Raw genomic sequence first — 18,114 nt, 5'->3', positions numbered from 1 at the left:
TAATTGTGAAATGTTTCATATACACAAAAGTATATAAAACATAAACCTCCAGCTTAAAAATAACTATAAGAACACACTCATGTAACTACTGACAAAGAATCCTGAACCTTCTTGGCCCATCTGCATTTCCTTGTAAAGTCTAGTCTGCTGGCGATTCTTGGTGTTCCCTGGCTTACGGACACATCCCTCCAATCTTTGCCTCTGTCATCACATGGTCTTTCCCGCTGTCTCCGTATCTTCTCTTCTGTCCCTTATATGTCATTGGATTTAGGGCCCACTCTTAAGTAAGTCCAAGATGATTTCATCTTGGGAGTTTTAATTACATATGCGAAGACCCTGTTTCTAAGCAAGGTCACATTTCAAAGTAGTCAGGTTAGGACTTGGACAAATCTTTGGGGGCCCACTATTTACCCACTACATCTTCTAAAAACATTCCTTTTGAAACTAAGAACAACATAAGGATTCCCACCATCACACACTCCATTCCACCTAATGCTGGACGTCTGAGCTAGCACAGTAAATCTAGAAAAGAAGGAGAAAGTTGAGGATTGAAAAACAATAAAATTATCATTAAAAGCAGATGATAGGGGACTTCCCTGGTGGTGCAGTGGTTAAGACTCTATGCTCCCAACGCCGGGGGCCTGGGTTCCGGTTCAATCCCTGGTCAGGGAACTAGATTCCACATGCATGCTGCAACTAAGGAGCCCGCCTGCCACAACTAAGGCCCAGTGCAAACAAATAAATAAATATTAAAAAGAAGAAACACAGGTGATAGGCTATGGTACACCGAAAATCCAAATGAATCTACAGATAAGTTGTTGGAATTAACCAGAAAAGTTGGCATTTGCTGGGCTTCCCTGGTGGCGCAGTGGTTGAGAATCCGCCTGCCAATGCAGGGACACAGGTTCGATCCCTGGTCCAGGAAGATCCCACATGCCACGGAGCAACTAAGCCCGTGCGCCACAATTACACAGCCTGTGCTCTAGAGCCAGCAAGCCACAACTACTGAGCCCGCGAGCCACAACTACTGAGCCCGCATGACACAACTACTGAAGCCCACATGCCTAGAGCCCGTGCTCTGCAACAAGAGAAGCCACCACAATGAGAAGCCCACTCACCGCAATGAAGACCCAACGCAGCCTAAAATAAATACATTTTTTTTAAAGTTGGCATTTGCTAAATACAAAACTAGTATATAAAATTCACTTGTATTTTAATATACCAACTAGTAACAGAAATAAAAATGTTTAAGGTAAAATTTACAGTAGCTCTGAAAACTATGACGTAATTATTCGAGGAATTAAATCTAGTAAAAAGGGCCAAGATCTTTATAGAGGAAATTATGAAATCTTTTTAAAAAGTAGTTAAATCGAAAGATATTATATGTCCATGGATTGGCAGACTCAATATTAAAGATGTCAACCTTCCCCAACATAATATAGAGTCAATGTATTCCCAACCTAAATATACTCTGCCCCTTTTTCCGTGGAACTTTATAAAATTTCCTAAAAAATGTATGGACCTGCAAAGTCCAAGAAAAATTAAACACTTTTGAGGAAGTATGAATTGCAAGAACTTTCCCACCGTATAGCAAGACACTTTATAAAGCTATAGAATTTGAGACCATGTGATACTGCTGCAGGGATAGAAAAAAATAGAGCAATACCTGAGAGCGATGCATAAACAGACTGGAAACTTGATCTGTGATCCAGAACTACAGAGAGTTGGAAAAAGGTTCACATTTCAGTGAATGGAGCTGGGACTGTGTAGTGTATTAATGATTCTGATTCCAATTTCAATGTGTGGTGGTTCTCCCCACACCACCAGGCTACTTTCCAACACCAGTTGGGTGTCCAACAATTCAACTCAATTCTGACACACTACCCAGAGATAGCATCAGATTCCTCAGGTTAACGGCTCAGTCCTTCACTTCAGATGCCAATCACAAGTCCAGGCTGCCACCTGTGCTTCCAGCCGACTGGCTATAAATCAGAGGTGCTCACAACCCCCTCCATGGGTTCAATTAATTTGCTAGAGCAGCTCACAGGACTAAGGAAACCAGGTTAGTCACTAGACTACCAGTTTATTACAAAGGATATTAGAAATATAAAAATCAACATCCAGATGAAGAGATACACAGAGCAAGCTCCCAAGCAAAGGAACTTCTGTCCTCATGGAGTTTGGGGCCAGGCTTAATGACTTGTGGAAGCATCTAGGTCAGCAACCTGAAAATTCTTCGAACTCCACCCTTTTGGGTTTTTGTGGAGCCTTCATTACATAGGCATGATTGATTAAATCATTGGCCAGCCCCCTCCCTTCCCCAGAGCAGGATAGGAGGATGCTAAAAGTTCCAACGCTCTAATCACATGGTTGTTTCTCTTGGCAACCAGCTCCCATCTTTTGGTACTTTCCAAAAGTCAACTCATTAACATAACAAAAGACCTCTTCATTGCTCTGTTGCTTCAGAAATTCCAAAGGTTTTAGGAGCTCTGTGCCAGAAATAGGACAAAGGAAGACAAAATATGTATTACTTATTATAAATCATAATGTCACAGATATCCATATATGGAAGAAAAACAATTGGATCCCCAGCATAGCATACACTCTATCCAAAGATAATTCCAGGAGGGTTAGTGACAAAAGGCAAAACATAATATAGGTGGGCTTCCCTGGTGGCGCAGTGGTTAAGAATCCGCCTGCCAAGGCAGGGGACACGGGTTCGAGCCCTAGTCCGGGAAGATCCCACATACCTTGGAGCAGCTAAGCCCGTGAGCCACAACTACTGAGCCTGCGCTCTAGAGCCCGTGAGTGACAACTACTGAAGCCCACGTGCCACAACTACTGAAGCCTGCAGGCCTAGAGCCCGTGCTCCACAACAAGAGAAGCCACCGCAATGAGAAGCCCACGCACCGCAAGGAGGAGTGGCCCCCGCTCGCCGCAACTAGAGAAAGCCCGCGCGCAGCAACAAAGACCCAACGCAGCCAAAAATTAATAAATTAATTTTTTAAAAAAACATAATATTTGTAATTAGCAAAGAGGCTGTCTCTGCATTATAGTAGTATAATAGTAGTATGCTGGCAGCTGCAGTGGCTGAAGAATTATTAATTCCTTCACTTTGTGGCTCTGATAAATTAAGCCTTATAACTTATTATCAAAAAATGTCAACTCCAGAAGTTTCTGGAACATGTGTTTCTCATTGTACAAAACTGTTTTTCTTCACCCTGAGCAGCTTGCCATTTTAATCCGTCACAGTGGCACTTCCATAAATGGCCCGTATGTTCCTTGGACCTCAAATGACACATTAGCATAGCAGGAATTCCTCTGTCAACACTGCCCCTTGTAAAAATAAGTGAAAAGTAGGTTCTGACAGGGTGGTATTCATACTATATCTCTGCTTGTCTTATAAATCTTTTGTTTAAATGAACAGAGTTGAAATTCCAGTAAGGAACTCAGGAGGACTGACTTTGGTTGTTGAACTTGGAGACTGTGACCTATTGATGGATGATTAACTTGACAAGTCTCCTCTGTCAGTGTGTTTCAAAGTTTGGTTTAGAGAACCAGATTTTCAGTTTGAACATTTGAATTCGGGTATAAGAAATTGAACTGAAAGCTTCATATGCTCATATAAACGTATATAAATTTTTCCCTCCTCAAAAACATTTTTCTGTAACAATTTTTCACTCAGCAATAAATCATGGCTCTCTTTCCATAATCTTACATTTTTCTTAAGAAGAATATTTTGGATATGAAGAGAGGACGTGGCTGTAAAGGTGTGGTGTAAGGGTTGCTTGTGATTATAGATCAGTCCTATATCTTCATTAGACAGCTGGTTACATAAATATACACGTATGATAAAGCTACCTAGAGCTACACACACACACACACACACACACACACACACACACACACGTGCACCTGAATGCATATAGAGTTGATGAAATCTGAATAAGCTCTGTGAATTGTATAATGTCAAGCTCCTGGTTTTGATACTTTTTTAACTTCCCATGAATATATAATTATTTCAAAATGAAATTTTATTTTTAATAAAATTTCAAAAGTAATACATGCTCATAATACCAAAAAATCAACTTCTTCCAATCCCTACCTTCTTCTCAGTAGAACACCTGTTAAAAAGTAGATTTTCAGACATTTTTTGGCTCCATAAACTTGGAGGTTAGGTCCATCAAGGACCCAGATCACAATAATTTATCTTCTCCATCCTTTCTACTAGGTAGGAAGGATTGTTTCTAATTTTCAGCTCTTCTAAAAAGAAGGCTGCCTGATGGTAGTACGATGGGATAAATTTCTCAAAGTGAATTACTGAAGCAATGGGTAACTTAAATGTTTATAGATAAAGCAAAGCAGAGGGAGACTATACAAACTATTCTCCCATTACTAGGGTTTTAAAATCCCATTTTTCTATATAGTCAGCAACACTAAGTATTATTCATCTTTTTCATTTTTGTCAATTTGAATACAAAAATTGTTTTTAAAAATATTACCCTGATTATTTATGAAATTGACTACCTTTTTTTTCCTTGTCTTTGACTTTTCAGCCTTGTCAAATTTTCAATTTTAAAAATTTTTTCTTACTGATTTTTTTCAACTCTTTATATATTATGGACATCAACGCTTTCTATTATGTTTGCTGCAAATGTCTCCCAGTCTTTTTTGTCCTTTGACTTTGCTCACAATGCCTATATAAATATAGATGTTCTTAATTTTTATGTGGTCAGATCTGTCCATTGTAACTTTATAATTTCTTGGCTTTGCATCTTACATAGAAAGACCTTCTCACCTTGAGATATAAAGAACATTTTCCAAATTATTTTAAAATATGATCCTGTAAATTTTTAGGATCTTTTGATATCAGTAAAGATCCCTTCTTATTGTTCTTCTTAAGATTGTTCTCAAATTTTTTTTGTCTATTCTTCCAGTTAAACTTTAAAATCACTGTAAAAATTCCAAGTGAAGTTTCATTAATTTGAATAGTTGATGAAACTAAAATGTCTATTGTGTTTTCCTATCAGGAAAGTGGTGCATATTTCCATTTATTCAGGTCTTTTTTGGGGAGGGGGGTGGCTCTTAAGTAAAATTTTATGTTTTTTCATATAAGATCTTGAATGTTTTACATTATGTTTCTTCTTGGGTAGTTTCTACAATTGTTTCTATTTTGCTTAGGCTTTTTAAAAAAATTATATTTTTCTAGCTAGTTATTTAACGTGTTTAAGAGAACTGTAGTTTTTCTGTCCTGTACCCAACTACATACTGCACTATTTTATCAGATCTAATAAACTTCACTTGATTTTCTCAAAGAATCATATCTGAAAATAATGACAGGGTATCTTCTTTACCATATTTATAATTTTATTTATTTTCCAGCCTTATCGCATTGAGTGGGACTTCTAGCACAATGTTGAATAATTGTGGTGATAACAAACATTCTTATCTTGTTTCAGACTTCAGCGGTGCATTCCTCAGGGTCCTCCAGAGAAACAACCATTAGGTTGTGTGTATACAGAGAGATTTAAGGACTGGCTCACGCCTGATTATGAAGGCTGGCAAGTCCACAATCTGTGGTTCAAGTCTGAAGGCCGTCAGGCTGGAATTCTAGGCAAGACCTATGTTGCAGTTCAAAGCGGAAGGCTGTCTGCTGGCAGAATTCCCTCTCACACTGGGGATGTCAGTCTTTTGTTCTCTTCAGTTCTTTGACACATTATGGAGGTCAACTGACTTCATTCATTATGGAGTCCACTGATTTCAATGTTAATCTCATCCCACAGCATACAGAAAATCCAGAGTAATATCTGGCCACATATCTGGGCCCCTTGGTCCAACCAAGTTCACACATAAAAGTAACCATCACAAATGGATTTTATTCAACAAGTATTTATTAAGCACCTAATATGTGCCAGACATTGTATTAGTTTCTGGGCATACAACAGGGAACAGTCACTATCTCTTCTGAAAGAAGAATGAAATAAACCAGTAAAAATAAATAAATTAGCAGCACAATTAAGGACTGATAAATAAAACCAGTTATTACAGAGAGAAAGTGGGCTGGGTGGTGGTGACTACTTTAGACTAGGTGACCAAAGATGCTACTGTTTTCACTGTTAAGCAAAATGTTTGTTATGGTTTATGATAAACAACCACTATTAAAATACGAAATTTCCAATTACTAACTTATTAAAAAGGAAGAGCATTAAAATCTTATTAAATGCTTTTTAGGCATCTATTTAAATGTTTGAGTTTTATTTTAATTTGTTTTTGTTATATTAATTCATAATGAATTACATTAATAGTGTTCTAATTTTGAAACATTGTAAAAACTCCATTATAAAAACTCTAATACATCTAATTATGTATTATTCTTTAAATCCATGGATGGATTAATTGTGCTAATATTTGGCTAAATCTGGCCCACCACTTTTGTACAGCCTGCAAGCTAAGAATGATTTTAACATTTTTAAATGGTTGAAAAAAATCAAAAGAATAATAATAATGATGATGGTGACATGTGAAACTCATCTGAAATTGAAGTTTTGGTGTCCACAAATAATGTTTTGTATTACTCTCCTACTGCTGCTGTGACAAAGTACCACGAATTTATTCTCTTATAGTTCTGGATTTTAGAGTCTGAAATCAGTGTTTCTGGGATAATGTCAAGGTGTTCATGGGGCTGAGTTCCTCCTGAGGCTGAGGGCAGGATGCCTTTTCTGGCTTCCAGGGGCGCATTTCTTACATTTCTTGTCTTGTGGCCCCTTCCTGCATCTTCCCAGCCAGCAGCTTAGGGTCTTCAAATCTCTCACTGCTTCTGTCGTCACGCTGCCTTCTCTCTCCCTGAGTGTTATAACGGTGTTATTCATAATAGTCAAACAGTGGAAAGAATCCAAATACCCATCGACTGGCAAATGGATAAACAAAATGTGGTTTACCCATAAAACTGAATACTATTCAGCAATAAAAAGAAATGAGTTATAAGAGGGAATAAAGTACTATTACATGCTACAGTATGGATGAATCTTGAAAACATGATTCTGAGTGAAAGAAGCTAGCCATAAAAGACCAAATATTGCAGGAAATGCCCAGAAAAGGCAAATCTACAGACAGAAAGTAGGTTAGTGGTAGTCTGGGTTTAAGGGTAGAAGGCAATGAGCACAGTTTTCTTTTGGGGGTGATGTAATGTTCTTAGATTATGGTGATAGCTGCCAATGGTTATAAATTTACCGAAAGGCACTCTTAAAGTGAGTGGCTTTTATGGCACGCAGATAAAGCCGTTTTTTAAAATCTGAGCTAGAAAATTAGGAGACACGTAGAGAAACGTTCATTAAGCCTCTGTAATGCGCGAAAACGCTTGAGGTAAATGACCATCAGTGGTTTTCTGCATTGTTATCTCCTTACTTGGGCTGCGACAGAAAAGAGGGCGGTTCCTAACAGCCCTGGGCTTGGGGAAGATTCATTCATCTGAGACGTATTGATTTGCCAGGAATTCTTCCATACGCGGGAGATTCAAGACGAAATAACAACGACAATAAAGACCCCTGCCTTCGGTCCGGGAAGGAGACAAATTCACAGTCTGTTCGGTGACCGGGGTGGAAGGATGATACATGGAAGGTCTTTGGTGGAAGGACCAAGGTGCGCGTGAGGCGCTTAGAAAAGGCCTCACTGAGAAAATGGCAAGTTGAGCGAAGACCCCAAGGAGTTGCAACGGTAGCCACTGGATCTCTCCGAGAGGAGGGAGGACCAGGACAGAAGCCCTGTCGTGAGGCCTCGCCTGGTGGGTGTGGGTGTGAGGGGAGTGAAGAGGCCCTGGCGTCTAGAGCCGAAGGAGCCGGGGAAACTAGACGAGTAGGAAACGGGTAAGAGGGGAAGCGACCGATCGTATGAAACCTTGGTCTCTGCAAGGCCTTTAGCTCTGATTACGGGCGAGACGGGAAGCCTTTGCAAAAAGCGTTGAGTTGAAGGTGCACCTTTCAATGGGGTCCAGCTGGCCACTGCGTCGATAAGTAGCGGAAAGGTGGCGGGCGGGCGTGGGAACGAGAGGCCCTACGGCCGACTCTTTCAATAATCCGGACAAAGACGGTGGTGGGGCTCGGGCGGGTCTGGTGTTAGCGTGAGAAGTGGTTGGATTCTGTACATATTTGCCAGTCGAACAAGCGGGGTCGCTGGATTGACTGCGGGGTGTGTGAAAAAGAGAACAATCAGAGCTGACCCCGCGTTTTTTGGCCCGTGCAACTGCTGGAATGGAGTGGCTGGGACGGGGAAGGGTCCTGAGCGGACGCAGTCGGAGCTGAAGCAGCGACAGGTGGCGGCACGTCAGCGCCCCCCGCGTCCCCGCCGGCAGCGGCGGGAAAACTCCCGCTCCCAGCGTGCCCCGCGCGCCGGCTCGCGCGCCCGTGGTTGGGGCGGGGCCTGCGCGCGCGTGCGCCGTAGCGGGACGCACTGGCGGGTGCGGCGAGGCGGTCCCTTCGAGTGTGGAAGTTCGCTCCCTGAAGAGAGTGAGGGCGGTTAGGTGCTCCCGGCCACTTTCCCGTCCCCGGTAAGCGCGGCGGCGGCGGCGGTTGGGGCCGCCAGATAGGGGATGGCTTCCGAGGGCCCCGAGGGCTTCCCGCGGCCCCGCCTGAGGCGTCTCGGGCTCGCGGCCGTCGCCCCTCAGGGGCTGTTGGGCGGCTCTGTGAGGCGTTCGGCGTCGGTTCGGTCTCGCGGGCCGCGGCCGCTGGGGCTCCGGCCGGCCGGGCGGCCGGCCGGTTGGGAGACGGCGTGAGGGGACGGTGCGGGCGGGGAGAGCCGAGCGGCTCCGGCCTGGGTCCCGCGAGCCGGGCACCGGCGGCCTCCGAGCGGGGAGGGTCGCCGGCGCCGGCGGGCGGAATCGGACGGTCGTCGGGCGCCTTTGCGTCCCGAGCTCCGGGAGTGGCGGCTCTCGGACCGCTCGTTGTTGACGCGGCCAGGTTATCGACCTCCCCCCCGCCCCCCGGAGGACTTGAACTCTCAAGGCTGGCGTCCAGCCCCGCGATTTCCAGCGTCCCGCTTCGACGCGGGGGATGAGGCGCAGGCGTTTTTCCCGTGGACGGTTACGGGAGGGGTGGCATCTGACCCCCCGGCATCAGGTGTGATCGCCGTCGCCTCGTGGGCGTGAAAACGGTCGCGACGTGGGCACGCGACTCCATGCGATGAAGCTCCGCAGCCTCCCCGAGGTTGGCTGGTGGCGTCGGCCGCCTTTGCAGCTGAGACGCTGCCCCGTCTGACCCCCGGAGCCCGGCCTGATGACAGCCTGGACGGTCTAGGCCGGGTTGGGGTTACACCGTGCAGCCGTTTCGCTGTTTCCCGAGTAGCCCCGCTCGCGCGCACCGTTGCGGGAGGACGGACTGCGCGCACCGTTAAGTCTGGAAGGGAGGGGCGTTTTCCAGAAAAAGGGCCGCGGCAGCGCAGAAAGCCCAAACGCCCACGGCCGGCAGACGGATAGCAGAGCACGCTAGGTTAAGAGGGTGGCTTGAATACGTGTGCACCTAATTTGCCTCCCTCCGTAATCTCCCTAAAAGTACAGCAAAGGGATTTTCAAAAAGACGCACACCCACAAGGATGAAGAAAATGGGACAGGAAACGACAGCAATAAGATGCTGGGCTCCGGAAAGCACAAGCCTGAGCACATCGGCTTAATTCTAAACCAGCAGCAGGGAGTGCTGGGGGAACAGTTCTACGGCAGAAACAGGGTCTTCGAAATATGCAGCAGGTGGCAGCGAAAGGAGCGGCGCTGGGCGTGGGTGCGGAGGGCTGTACCTCGGTGAAGCGCGCCGGGGAAGAAGGTAGACCGCTGGCTCTCTCCCCGTGTCACGTCGCTGGACACTGCTTCTCTCCCGTTAGAAGTCTGGAGGCTGGTCTCTTGAGAACGTAAAGCAGGATCTTCGAACCAGGGGCCCCAGGCACAGGAACGAGGCTCCCTTTGTGAAAACAGGGACAATGAAGGTTGATGTCCATCATCCCCCAGTTTAAACCCCAGAACTTTCTGCAGCCAGTCTGATACCCTTCAGGCTCAAATATGAGAATTCTACACGCGCACGCACACACACACGCGCACACACACACACACACACATAAAGGGAAAGATATACACAGTAAGTAAGTCACAGTGGTTGCTTCTGGGAAGGGAAAGGAACTTTGTGGCTGGGGGGAAAAATGGGAGGACACTTAACTACTGTTAACTGTTTTAACATTGTGTACCATGTGCGTATATTACCTGTTCAAAAATGAAATGTATTTCTTAAAAAATAAAGGCAAGTGAATACACCCTTTGACACAGGAATTTTTCTTACAGATATGTCTACACACGTGTGAAAATAATGTTAAGTACAGTGCCACTCATTGCAATATGGTTTTAGCAAAAGATTGGAAACAATCTCATTTTCATTAATAGATGGTTGGTAAAAATAAATTATGTACAACCTTTCCTTGGAGTACTCTATAGCCATAAAAAAAACAATGAAAGAAGCTCATTGTATAAGGAAAAGAGTAATCACCAAGATACGTATTGGGGGGGATTCAGAAAAGTAGGTCACCAGTTTATAAAAAGAAGAAGGAGATGTGTGTGTCTGTAGGTATATATATAAAATATCTGAAAGCAGAATACTGGTTGCCTTTGAAGAGGGGATCTGGATGGTAAGGCAAAAGTGGATTGAGGGAGAGACTTTCCACTGTATATTTTTGTACCTTTTTAACGTTGGACCATGTTATTGTTATCTATTCAGTGAATGAATTAGTAAATGTTAATGGGAAAAAAGATGAATAATGGAGATCCTGATGCTGATGATATCCTGAACAATAAAAGATCTCTTACTATAGGAAGGAATGCTGCATAACAACCCTGAAATCTCTGGCTCCCAGCATTTCGTGCTCTTGGTTCTTCAGGTAGACCCTTCATGGTTCTTCAGTGGTTTAGATGTTGGTTGGACTAGGCTGGACTCCAGACTTTAGTTTTGGGTTCTGGTCTGCTCCATGTGTCTTCATTCTGGAACCCAGGCTAAAAAAGCAAAAATACATGAAGCATGTTTTTCTCAGGGCTGAAGGCAAGAGTTCAAGAGCACTTCTGGAAATTTGCCATGCCTCAGCTCAGAAGTGGCACATTGAAACATATTCTGTTGATTAAAGCAAGTCACATAGCCAAGCCCATAGGCAATAGGGTGGAGATTTACACTCTGCCTACTGGGAGGCTCTGCAGAGTCTCAGGACAAAGGGTGTGGATGTGTACTTCCGTTGCAGGGGCCGAGGAAGAGCTGGGAATGATAAAGACGAAGGAAATGGGTTAATAGAAAGATGCTGTGAAATTCAGTTGAAGATGGTTGAGAATAAAGATGCTTAGGGAAAAAAAATATATATATATATATATTTTTTTACAGCATTACCAAGATACAGCATCCTACTTTGATATGAATTTTCTTAAGGCATCCAATGTTAAGATATCACATTGGCTTTATCTTAAATAACATCTGCCAGCCCCACACCTGGTCCTATAACCAATTCTGAGTGACCGTAGGAATGAAATAATGTGCTTGTAAAGACATCACTTCTTAGAGAGGTAGTTCTGAATGTTTACTTTAGCTACTGAGTGTGTTCATTCATAGTTCTTGTGTCTGCCAACCCACCTTTCACAACAGAATCTTCTTTTCAGGGAGATGTCCTTTGCTTCTCAGATGTAATGCACTTTAAGTTTGTTATTCAACAGTGAAAATGAGTCATACAGAGGTAATACATATTTTCATACATTCTGCATCTTCAAGGTTCCTTTTTTTTTTTTTTTTTGTAGTCATATGGCTCCAGAGTAATTTTCTTATTTTCATCTTGTACTGTGAGAGACAGCATAGCATTAGTGGTTAAGAGTGAGGACTTTGGAGCAGACTGCCTGAGTTTGGATCCTAGCTAATTGGATATATAACCTTGGGCACATTATGTAACCTACTGTGCCTCAGTTTTCTCAGCTATAAAATGGAGATAGTAACAGTACTTGCCTCAGAATTCTTAGGAATGTTAAATGATTTAATACATATAAAGCAGTTATAATAGTACCTGACACAATAAGTATTTCTTAAATATTAGTTATTATTAATATCATTGATTTTTATTTGGAGGCTGTGACTTGAATCATGGGTCTTGCAGAACAAACATATATAGTTATTCATTTGTCTGAATAGGCAAGGAAGTAATTTTTGATCCATTTATTCTCTTGAATTCCAGGTTAAATTAAAAATACCTTTTGGAAATAAATTACTAGATGCTGTTTGTTTGGTACCTAACAAGAGCTTAACATATGGAATAATTCTTACACATGGAGCATCAGGAGATATGAATCTTCCTCATTTGATGTCACTGGCATCCCATCTTGCATCTCATGGTTTTTTTAGCCTGAGATTTACCTGTAAAGGCCTTAATATTGTACATAGAATTAAGGCATATAAATCAGTTTTGGTAAGAAAATTTCTTTATATTTACTTATGACAGAATTCTGTTTTTAAAATTCATAATAAATTTAAGACAAATTTTATTAGCAGTCATTTGGTTTAACTTAAAAATCCTTTAATGAGAATTCTTAGAAACTCAGCAGTGTATGAAGGCTGTGTAATGGTCAGATTTCTCTTTTTTTGCCATCAGTTAGTTTCCATGGGGATAAGCGCTTACATCATAAATGTTTCTCCATGATACTGCCAAAGAATCTACTTATGATGTAATTTCCATATTGAAATTTAGGATATATAGTTGTAGGTATTCTGCCTTGTATACTATGAATGTACAAATAATATATGATTTCTGTATTAGAAACTGTAAAACCCCTGGATAAAACAAATCTGAAATTTCTTTTAATCCAGATTACTTCAAGCTTACTGAGTTTTTCAGAGCTTTAAATTAGATGTTAGTATTATCACATTTTGTATTAGTTGGAAGCTTTTACTGGCTTTTTTTCCCCTCCACGATTTGTTCTTTAAAACTATTTTAGTACTTGAATTTGTTTTAGACAGTGTTTTTTTTTTCACTTATTTGCCTGTATTACCCAGTTTATGATTTGACAGTGAAGGCATGACCAGAGAGCAAAGAATTGGTTACCTCTTCCAAGAAGAATCCCTTGAAATTTCTTGATTGTTTTTGCAAAAATTTTCATACATTTCAGTAATGATGAGAAAATATATGTTGGTTTTCCAGTGGAATATTTCATGGGAGAAGAATTGATATTTTTTGGTCGATTTTTCTAGAATTACCTAAAGACCTCAGGAGAATACAAACTTGCAGGTGTTTTCCTTGGAGGTAAGTTTTCAATACTTGTGAATACTTGTTCTAAAATCTACTCATATTAATATAGGAATAGGTAATCGAGAATTAAAATTAATGATAGGAAGAGACTTAAGGATTTTTTGTTTTGGTTTGGTAAGTCACTTCCTGGTGTAACACCAAGATACTTTAATATTTAAATCTAATTTAAACCTCATATATATGTGTTATAACCTGAAGAGGTCTCCTTTTATTTATATCCCTGAATCACCCCCTCTCAAATGATTCCTTCACAAGGATTGTCTTCACCACTTGCAGTATTCTTTTGGAAAATAATTCCTTTTTTTTTTTTTTTTTTTAAGATTTGACTTAGGATTTAGCTCTTTACAAGTCTGTGGGTATTGCAGCTTTTTAATTGGCACCTGTTGTAGTTAATATTTGTTGATAAGCAATATGGTGGATGAACAGTGAATGAAATCTGATTTGCCACATTATCATCACCACTATTTTATGTGAATGTTTATATTTCAAACTGAACTTAATTTTAATTGGTTTTAGGTCGTTCAATGGGCTCAAGAGCAGCTGCTTCTGTAATGTGTCATATTGAGCCAGGTGATGCTGATAATTTTGTTCGAGGTCTCATTTGTATTTCCTATCCACTGCACCATCCAAAGCAGCAGCATAAACTTAGAGATGAAGATCTCTTTCGTATAAAAGATCCTGTACTGTTTGTGTCAGGCTCAGCAGATGAAATGTGTGAAAAGGTGAATTATAACTTGATATTTGTGTGAATGAAAGAGAAAGAATGAAAGAAACATCTTGGGAACAAGATATTACCTGCAACATTCAGTCTCTTTAAAAAGATGCTGATTTTAGGGACTTCCCCGGTGGTCCAGTGGTTAAGACTCTGCGCTTCCAGTGCAGGGGGTGCGGGTTTGATCCCTGGTTGGGGAGCTAAGATCCCACGTGCTGTGGCCAAAAATAAATAAATAAATTAATTAATTAACTATTTTTTAAAAGATGCTGATTTTACTAATGCTAGTTTTTTTCCTTAGTTAACCCTGTTGCTTTGGAGAACCTAAAAATATAAGCATACTGACAGTATTCATCCCCCTGTAAAGAGTGTTGGTAAATGGATTAACTCTCATGTAGAAAATGAAGGATTAATATCTGAATCTTGTGAATTTCGGATTACTAGACTGTACGTTTGGTTTATCATTTCAACATTTAAGCAGATCTCTTCAATTTGTTATAAAATTGACTCTTGAAAAAAAAGTAACTTGTACATATTACTAAATTTTAGTGTATTTCCCAGAGCATATAAATAATTCCTTGGGGAAAACATTTTTTAAGAGAATTTTTTTGGCTCTAGTTTACTTAATGACCTTTTAGCATCAGTAAGGAATGCCTAATCTGTTCTGTTGTGTTGCTGTATCTGAAAAACATGGACTGCCACTTCTTGCACGTTCCATTGCCTCAAAAGTTAGCTGTAGACTAGGTTTTAATATTTAGTGAATGGATGCCAGTATAGGTGCGGTGGGAGAGAGGAAATCTTTACTGAACACCAGTAGAACATTAGTCTAGTATCCTCTTCTTTTTTCCCTTTAGAACTTGTTGGAGAAAGTGGCACAGAAAATGCAAGCTCCTAATAAAATCCACTGGATTGAGAAAGCAAGTCATTCCATGGCAGTGAAAGGACGGTCAACAAATGATGTTTTCAAAGAAATAAAATACACAGATTTGTTTTGGATCCAGGAAATCACTGAAATGGACAAGAAATAATTGTCTGTAGTTACAAGCTATGTTATTTTGAATACAAATACAGTAATTTGTTTAAAGAACAACATACCTCTCAGCATTCTGAGATATATTTCTGACTAATGTTCTTTAATGTTCCCCCATTTTTAAAACACATTTTGTGAAATTAATGCCCTTTACAAAGTGTCTTTTGAAAGCACTGTTATAGTTGTATAAAGGTGATGTACAAATATTGAAGGTGGTCTAAATATAATTTATTTTCTTTAATATAGTTAAGTTTGAAAAATTAAAACATTGAATTTTGTTACAAGAGAACTTTTGTCTTATTGCCGTGCAGCTGAGAAAGTACTCTTAATTTTGCAGAGCAGTGTCATCTTTATGAAAGGAAAACAACACTTTAGTAAATTTAGTCAGTTTTATAGAGTATACATCTATTAATCTAATCTTTTAATAAATCTCAAGGGATAGATGACGATACATTTTCAAATATGGGGACTCTGAGCATTGTTTTTAGAATAAAGTAACAACTTGCATTCATTAAATGTTTACTGAAGGCCTGTTATAGGCAAAGCCTCATGAGGTTTGCAATGATGAGTAAACACTTGGAGTTTGGTATAGTGGGGGAACTTGATGTCTAAAGCTGTCTGATTAAGGGGAGAATGAAATAAGGAGTAAATAGTGGGACTAACATCTGTGCTGTATCTAGGCAGAGTTAGGGCACTTAATTTTGCCTTGAGAAGTGCAGGTATCCCTTGGACTAGACTTGAATGGTATTGAGTTATATATTAAAAACATAGGTTCTATATTTCCTGTAAAGAACACAAAAATGTGATGAGGCTGATGAGATATCTATATCTATATCTATATATCTATATATATATAAAGTTTGTAGTGAGCAGTGGTTTTCTATAGTAGGAAATTAACTCCCTTCCCTGGTTTCTCTACTGCCCTAATGTTAGGCCCTTCAGACAGCCAGGGTGGCCTGGGAAGCTTGCAGATTTTTGAGGTCCCTCACTCCTCCTGCCCTGGTGAAGTTAATGGATTTTAATTACTTGTTAATTTTTCTAAATAGTGCATAAAGAAAACCTAGATAACGGTATCTAAATTGTGTGTATTACAGAATGAAATCACGTACAACTACAAAATCGAAATTTCCATGTCACTCAGTGTACAATAGTTACTCACTTTTTGACTGAATTTCTTGAACAAGGCCCTAACTTAAATAGTATATAATTCTTAACTTTTAAAACAAGAGTGATCAAAATATTATAAAAAATATTTAACCAGAGCTGACAAATATAATGTCTATTTTAAATGTAAATCAATTGGAAAATATTAATACTGTAAACCAGAAGTGAAACTAAAAAGGAAAATACAAAGGAAAACTTACTATAAAGCAGACTATAATATAAAAGTACAATGAAGAAAATAGATTTAAAAGGTACTAACCAGCTATGTAATTATAATATTCAAGTTTTCAAATTAAACTATAGGCATAATATGGATGACCATTCAAAGATACTACTACAAATATAGGGATGTCGTAGAAGGTCATTAAAAGTTGATTTTACCCTGAGTATCTATGAGAAAACTACTATTCTTGATTGATGAAGTAGCTTGGCATTTGAGAACTGTTGTACCTAGCCATGGGTGGGGAACATAACAACTGCTAGAGAAAGATATGAGTGATACGTGTAAGGCCAAAATAACATTTGTGAAAAGGTCCCATCTGCTCTTCTGCACCAGAATTGACACATCTTGCAGGGGAAAGGGTGCAAGCTCCTTCGAGTTTGAGATTAGGTCAAAGAGCTATCCTGGCACCGGCTCTGGTAGGCCCCTGATTAATTGTACAACCATTCACCTAAATCAGTAGTTCTTCAACTAGGAGTGATTTTGTTCTCTAGGGGACATTTGGACAATGTCTGGAGACATTTTGGTGGTCACGACTGGGGGTGGGACTGCTACTGGCCTCTCATAGGTAGGAGAAAGGCATTCTGCTAATATCCTGGCAGGTACAGGGACAACCAGCCATTACGAAGATGCACCGGTCCAAAATGCCAGTAATGCCTAGGTTGAGGAAGCTAGTCCTTGACAAACCAGCTTTGGGATTATCTTTAAATCCTTTCTCCTTCACCATTAGCTTTTCTACACCCACTTCTGAATCCATTTGCTCCTTTTAGTTGCCAAATACTGTGTTTTCAGTATCAAAGTCTGATTCTATCCCCATACTGTAAAATGAATTACAGTAGCCTAATTCATTTTACTATTTTATTGTCTCCTTGGTTCAATAAACCATTTGACACCTCTAACTCAAAAACTGTTGGTGGATCTCCAAGGGTGACTATTAAGATTAAAGAACCTTAGTTCAAGGCTCTCCACGATAGGCCCTATCAACATTTTAACCCTTATTTCTCTCCCCCCATACTCTTAACCTGTACACAGTACTCCAGCTAACCTGGATACACAAAGTTTATGAACAAGTCTTTCTGTCTTCTCTTCCTGAAACTTTTTTCTTTGTCTGTTACCAAATCATACTCATCCTTCAAGGCCCCGTAAATTCTCTTTCCCACTTCACAGCTTTTTCTTGAATTACCCCAGCCATCTCTCCTTCAAAGCCACATAATTATCTTCTCCGTTGCTATTCACACCCTTGCCTTTTCAGAGATTATTGACATATTTGCTCTATACAACTAATTACATACTGCTTCGGGTCAGGGAATGTTTTACTCATCTTTGTATCCATAAAGCACTTGGTGTTACTTGCTCAGTGCCTTAGTCATTGATTAGTCAATAAATCCTTGTATTGAACTAAGATATTAATATCCTTGGTTTTATATTGCTATTTTATACACATTACTGGGACTTTCTCTTTACATGTAAAGAACAAAAAACCTAGTTCACAATGTCCAAATAGTTCAAAGAGTGTGGCATTGGTAGATATATTTTTTTAAACTTAAATAGAATTATTTTCTGGGTGTTTTCTTTCAGTATCTATATTACTGTTAGTAATGGGATTTCTCTGCTGTTATTTTTTATTGTCTTCGTGACTTTTAAAAATAAACATAGCATTTACTTTTTTTTGCTGCTCACTTGAGATTGACA

At 40.3% G+C, this 18,114-nt stretch overlaps 1 protein-coding gene across 4 annotated transcripts; it reads left to right on the top strand.

Annotated features, from left to right (window-relative positions):
- The first annotated feature begins 8,429 nt into the window (after positions 1 to 8,429).
- TEX30 (testis expressed 30) lies at positions 8,430 to 15,327 on the top strand. 4 transcript variants are annotated; one of them, XM_036832102.1, is made up of 6 exons: positions 8,430 to 8,542; positions 11,666 to 11,739; positions 12,229 to 12,459; positions 13,239 to 13,290; positions 13,813 to 14,018; positions 14,863 to 15,327. In XM_036832102.1, exons 2-6 carry the CDS (start codon positions 11,725 to 11,727, stop codon positions 15,034 to 15,036), a joined length of 678 nt encoding a protein of 225 aa, XP_036687997.1. In that variant the 5' UTR covers positions 8,430 to 8,542; positions 11,666 to 11,724; the 3' UTR covers positions 15,037 to 15,327. The 4 variants fall into 4 exon arrangements, with proteins under 4 accessions (XP_036687997.1, XP_036688000.1, XP_036687998.1 ...); XM_036832103.1 differs by having other exon boundaries at positions 8,452 to 8,542; positions 11,652 to 11,739; positions 14,863 to 15,282; XM_036832105.1 differs by lacking the exon at positions 13,813 to 14,018 and having other exon boundaries at positions 8,440 to 8,542; positions 14,863 to 15,297.
- The last annotated feature ends 2,787 nt before the right edge of the window (positions 15,328 to 18,114 follow it).

This window comes from Balaenoptera musculus, chromosome 18 (assembly GCF_009873245.2).
Source record: "Balaenoptera musculus isolate JJ_BM4_2016_0621 chromosome 18, mBalMus1.pri.v3, whole genome shotgun sequence".
Lineage (NCBI taxonomy): Eukaryota > Metazoa > Chordata > Mammalia > Artiodactyla > Balaenopteridae > Balaenoptera > Balaenoptera musculus.
This window is presented reverse-complemented; position numbering and strand designations above follow the sequence as displayed.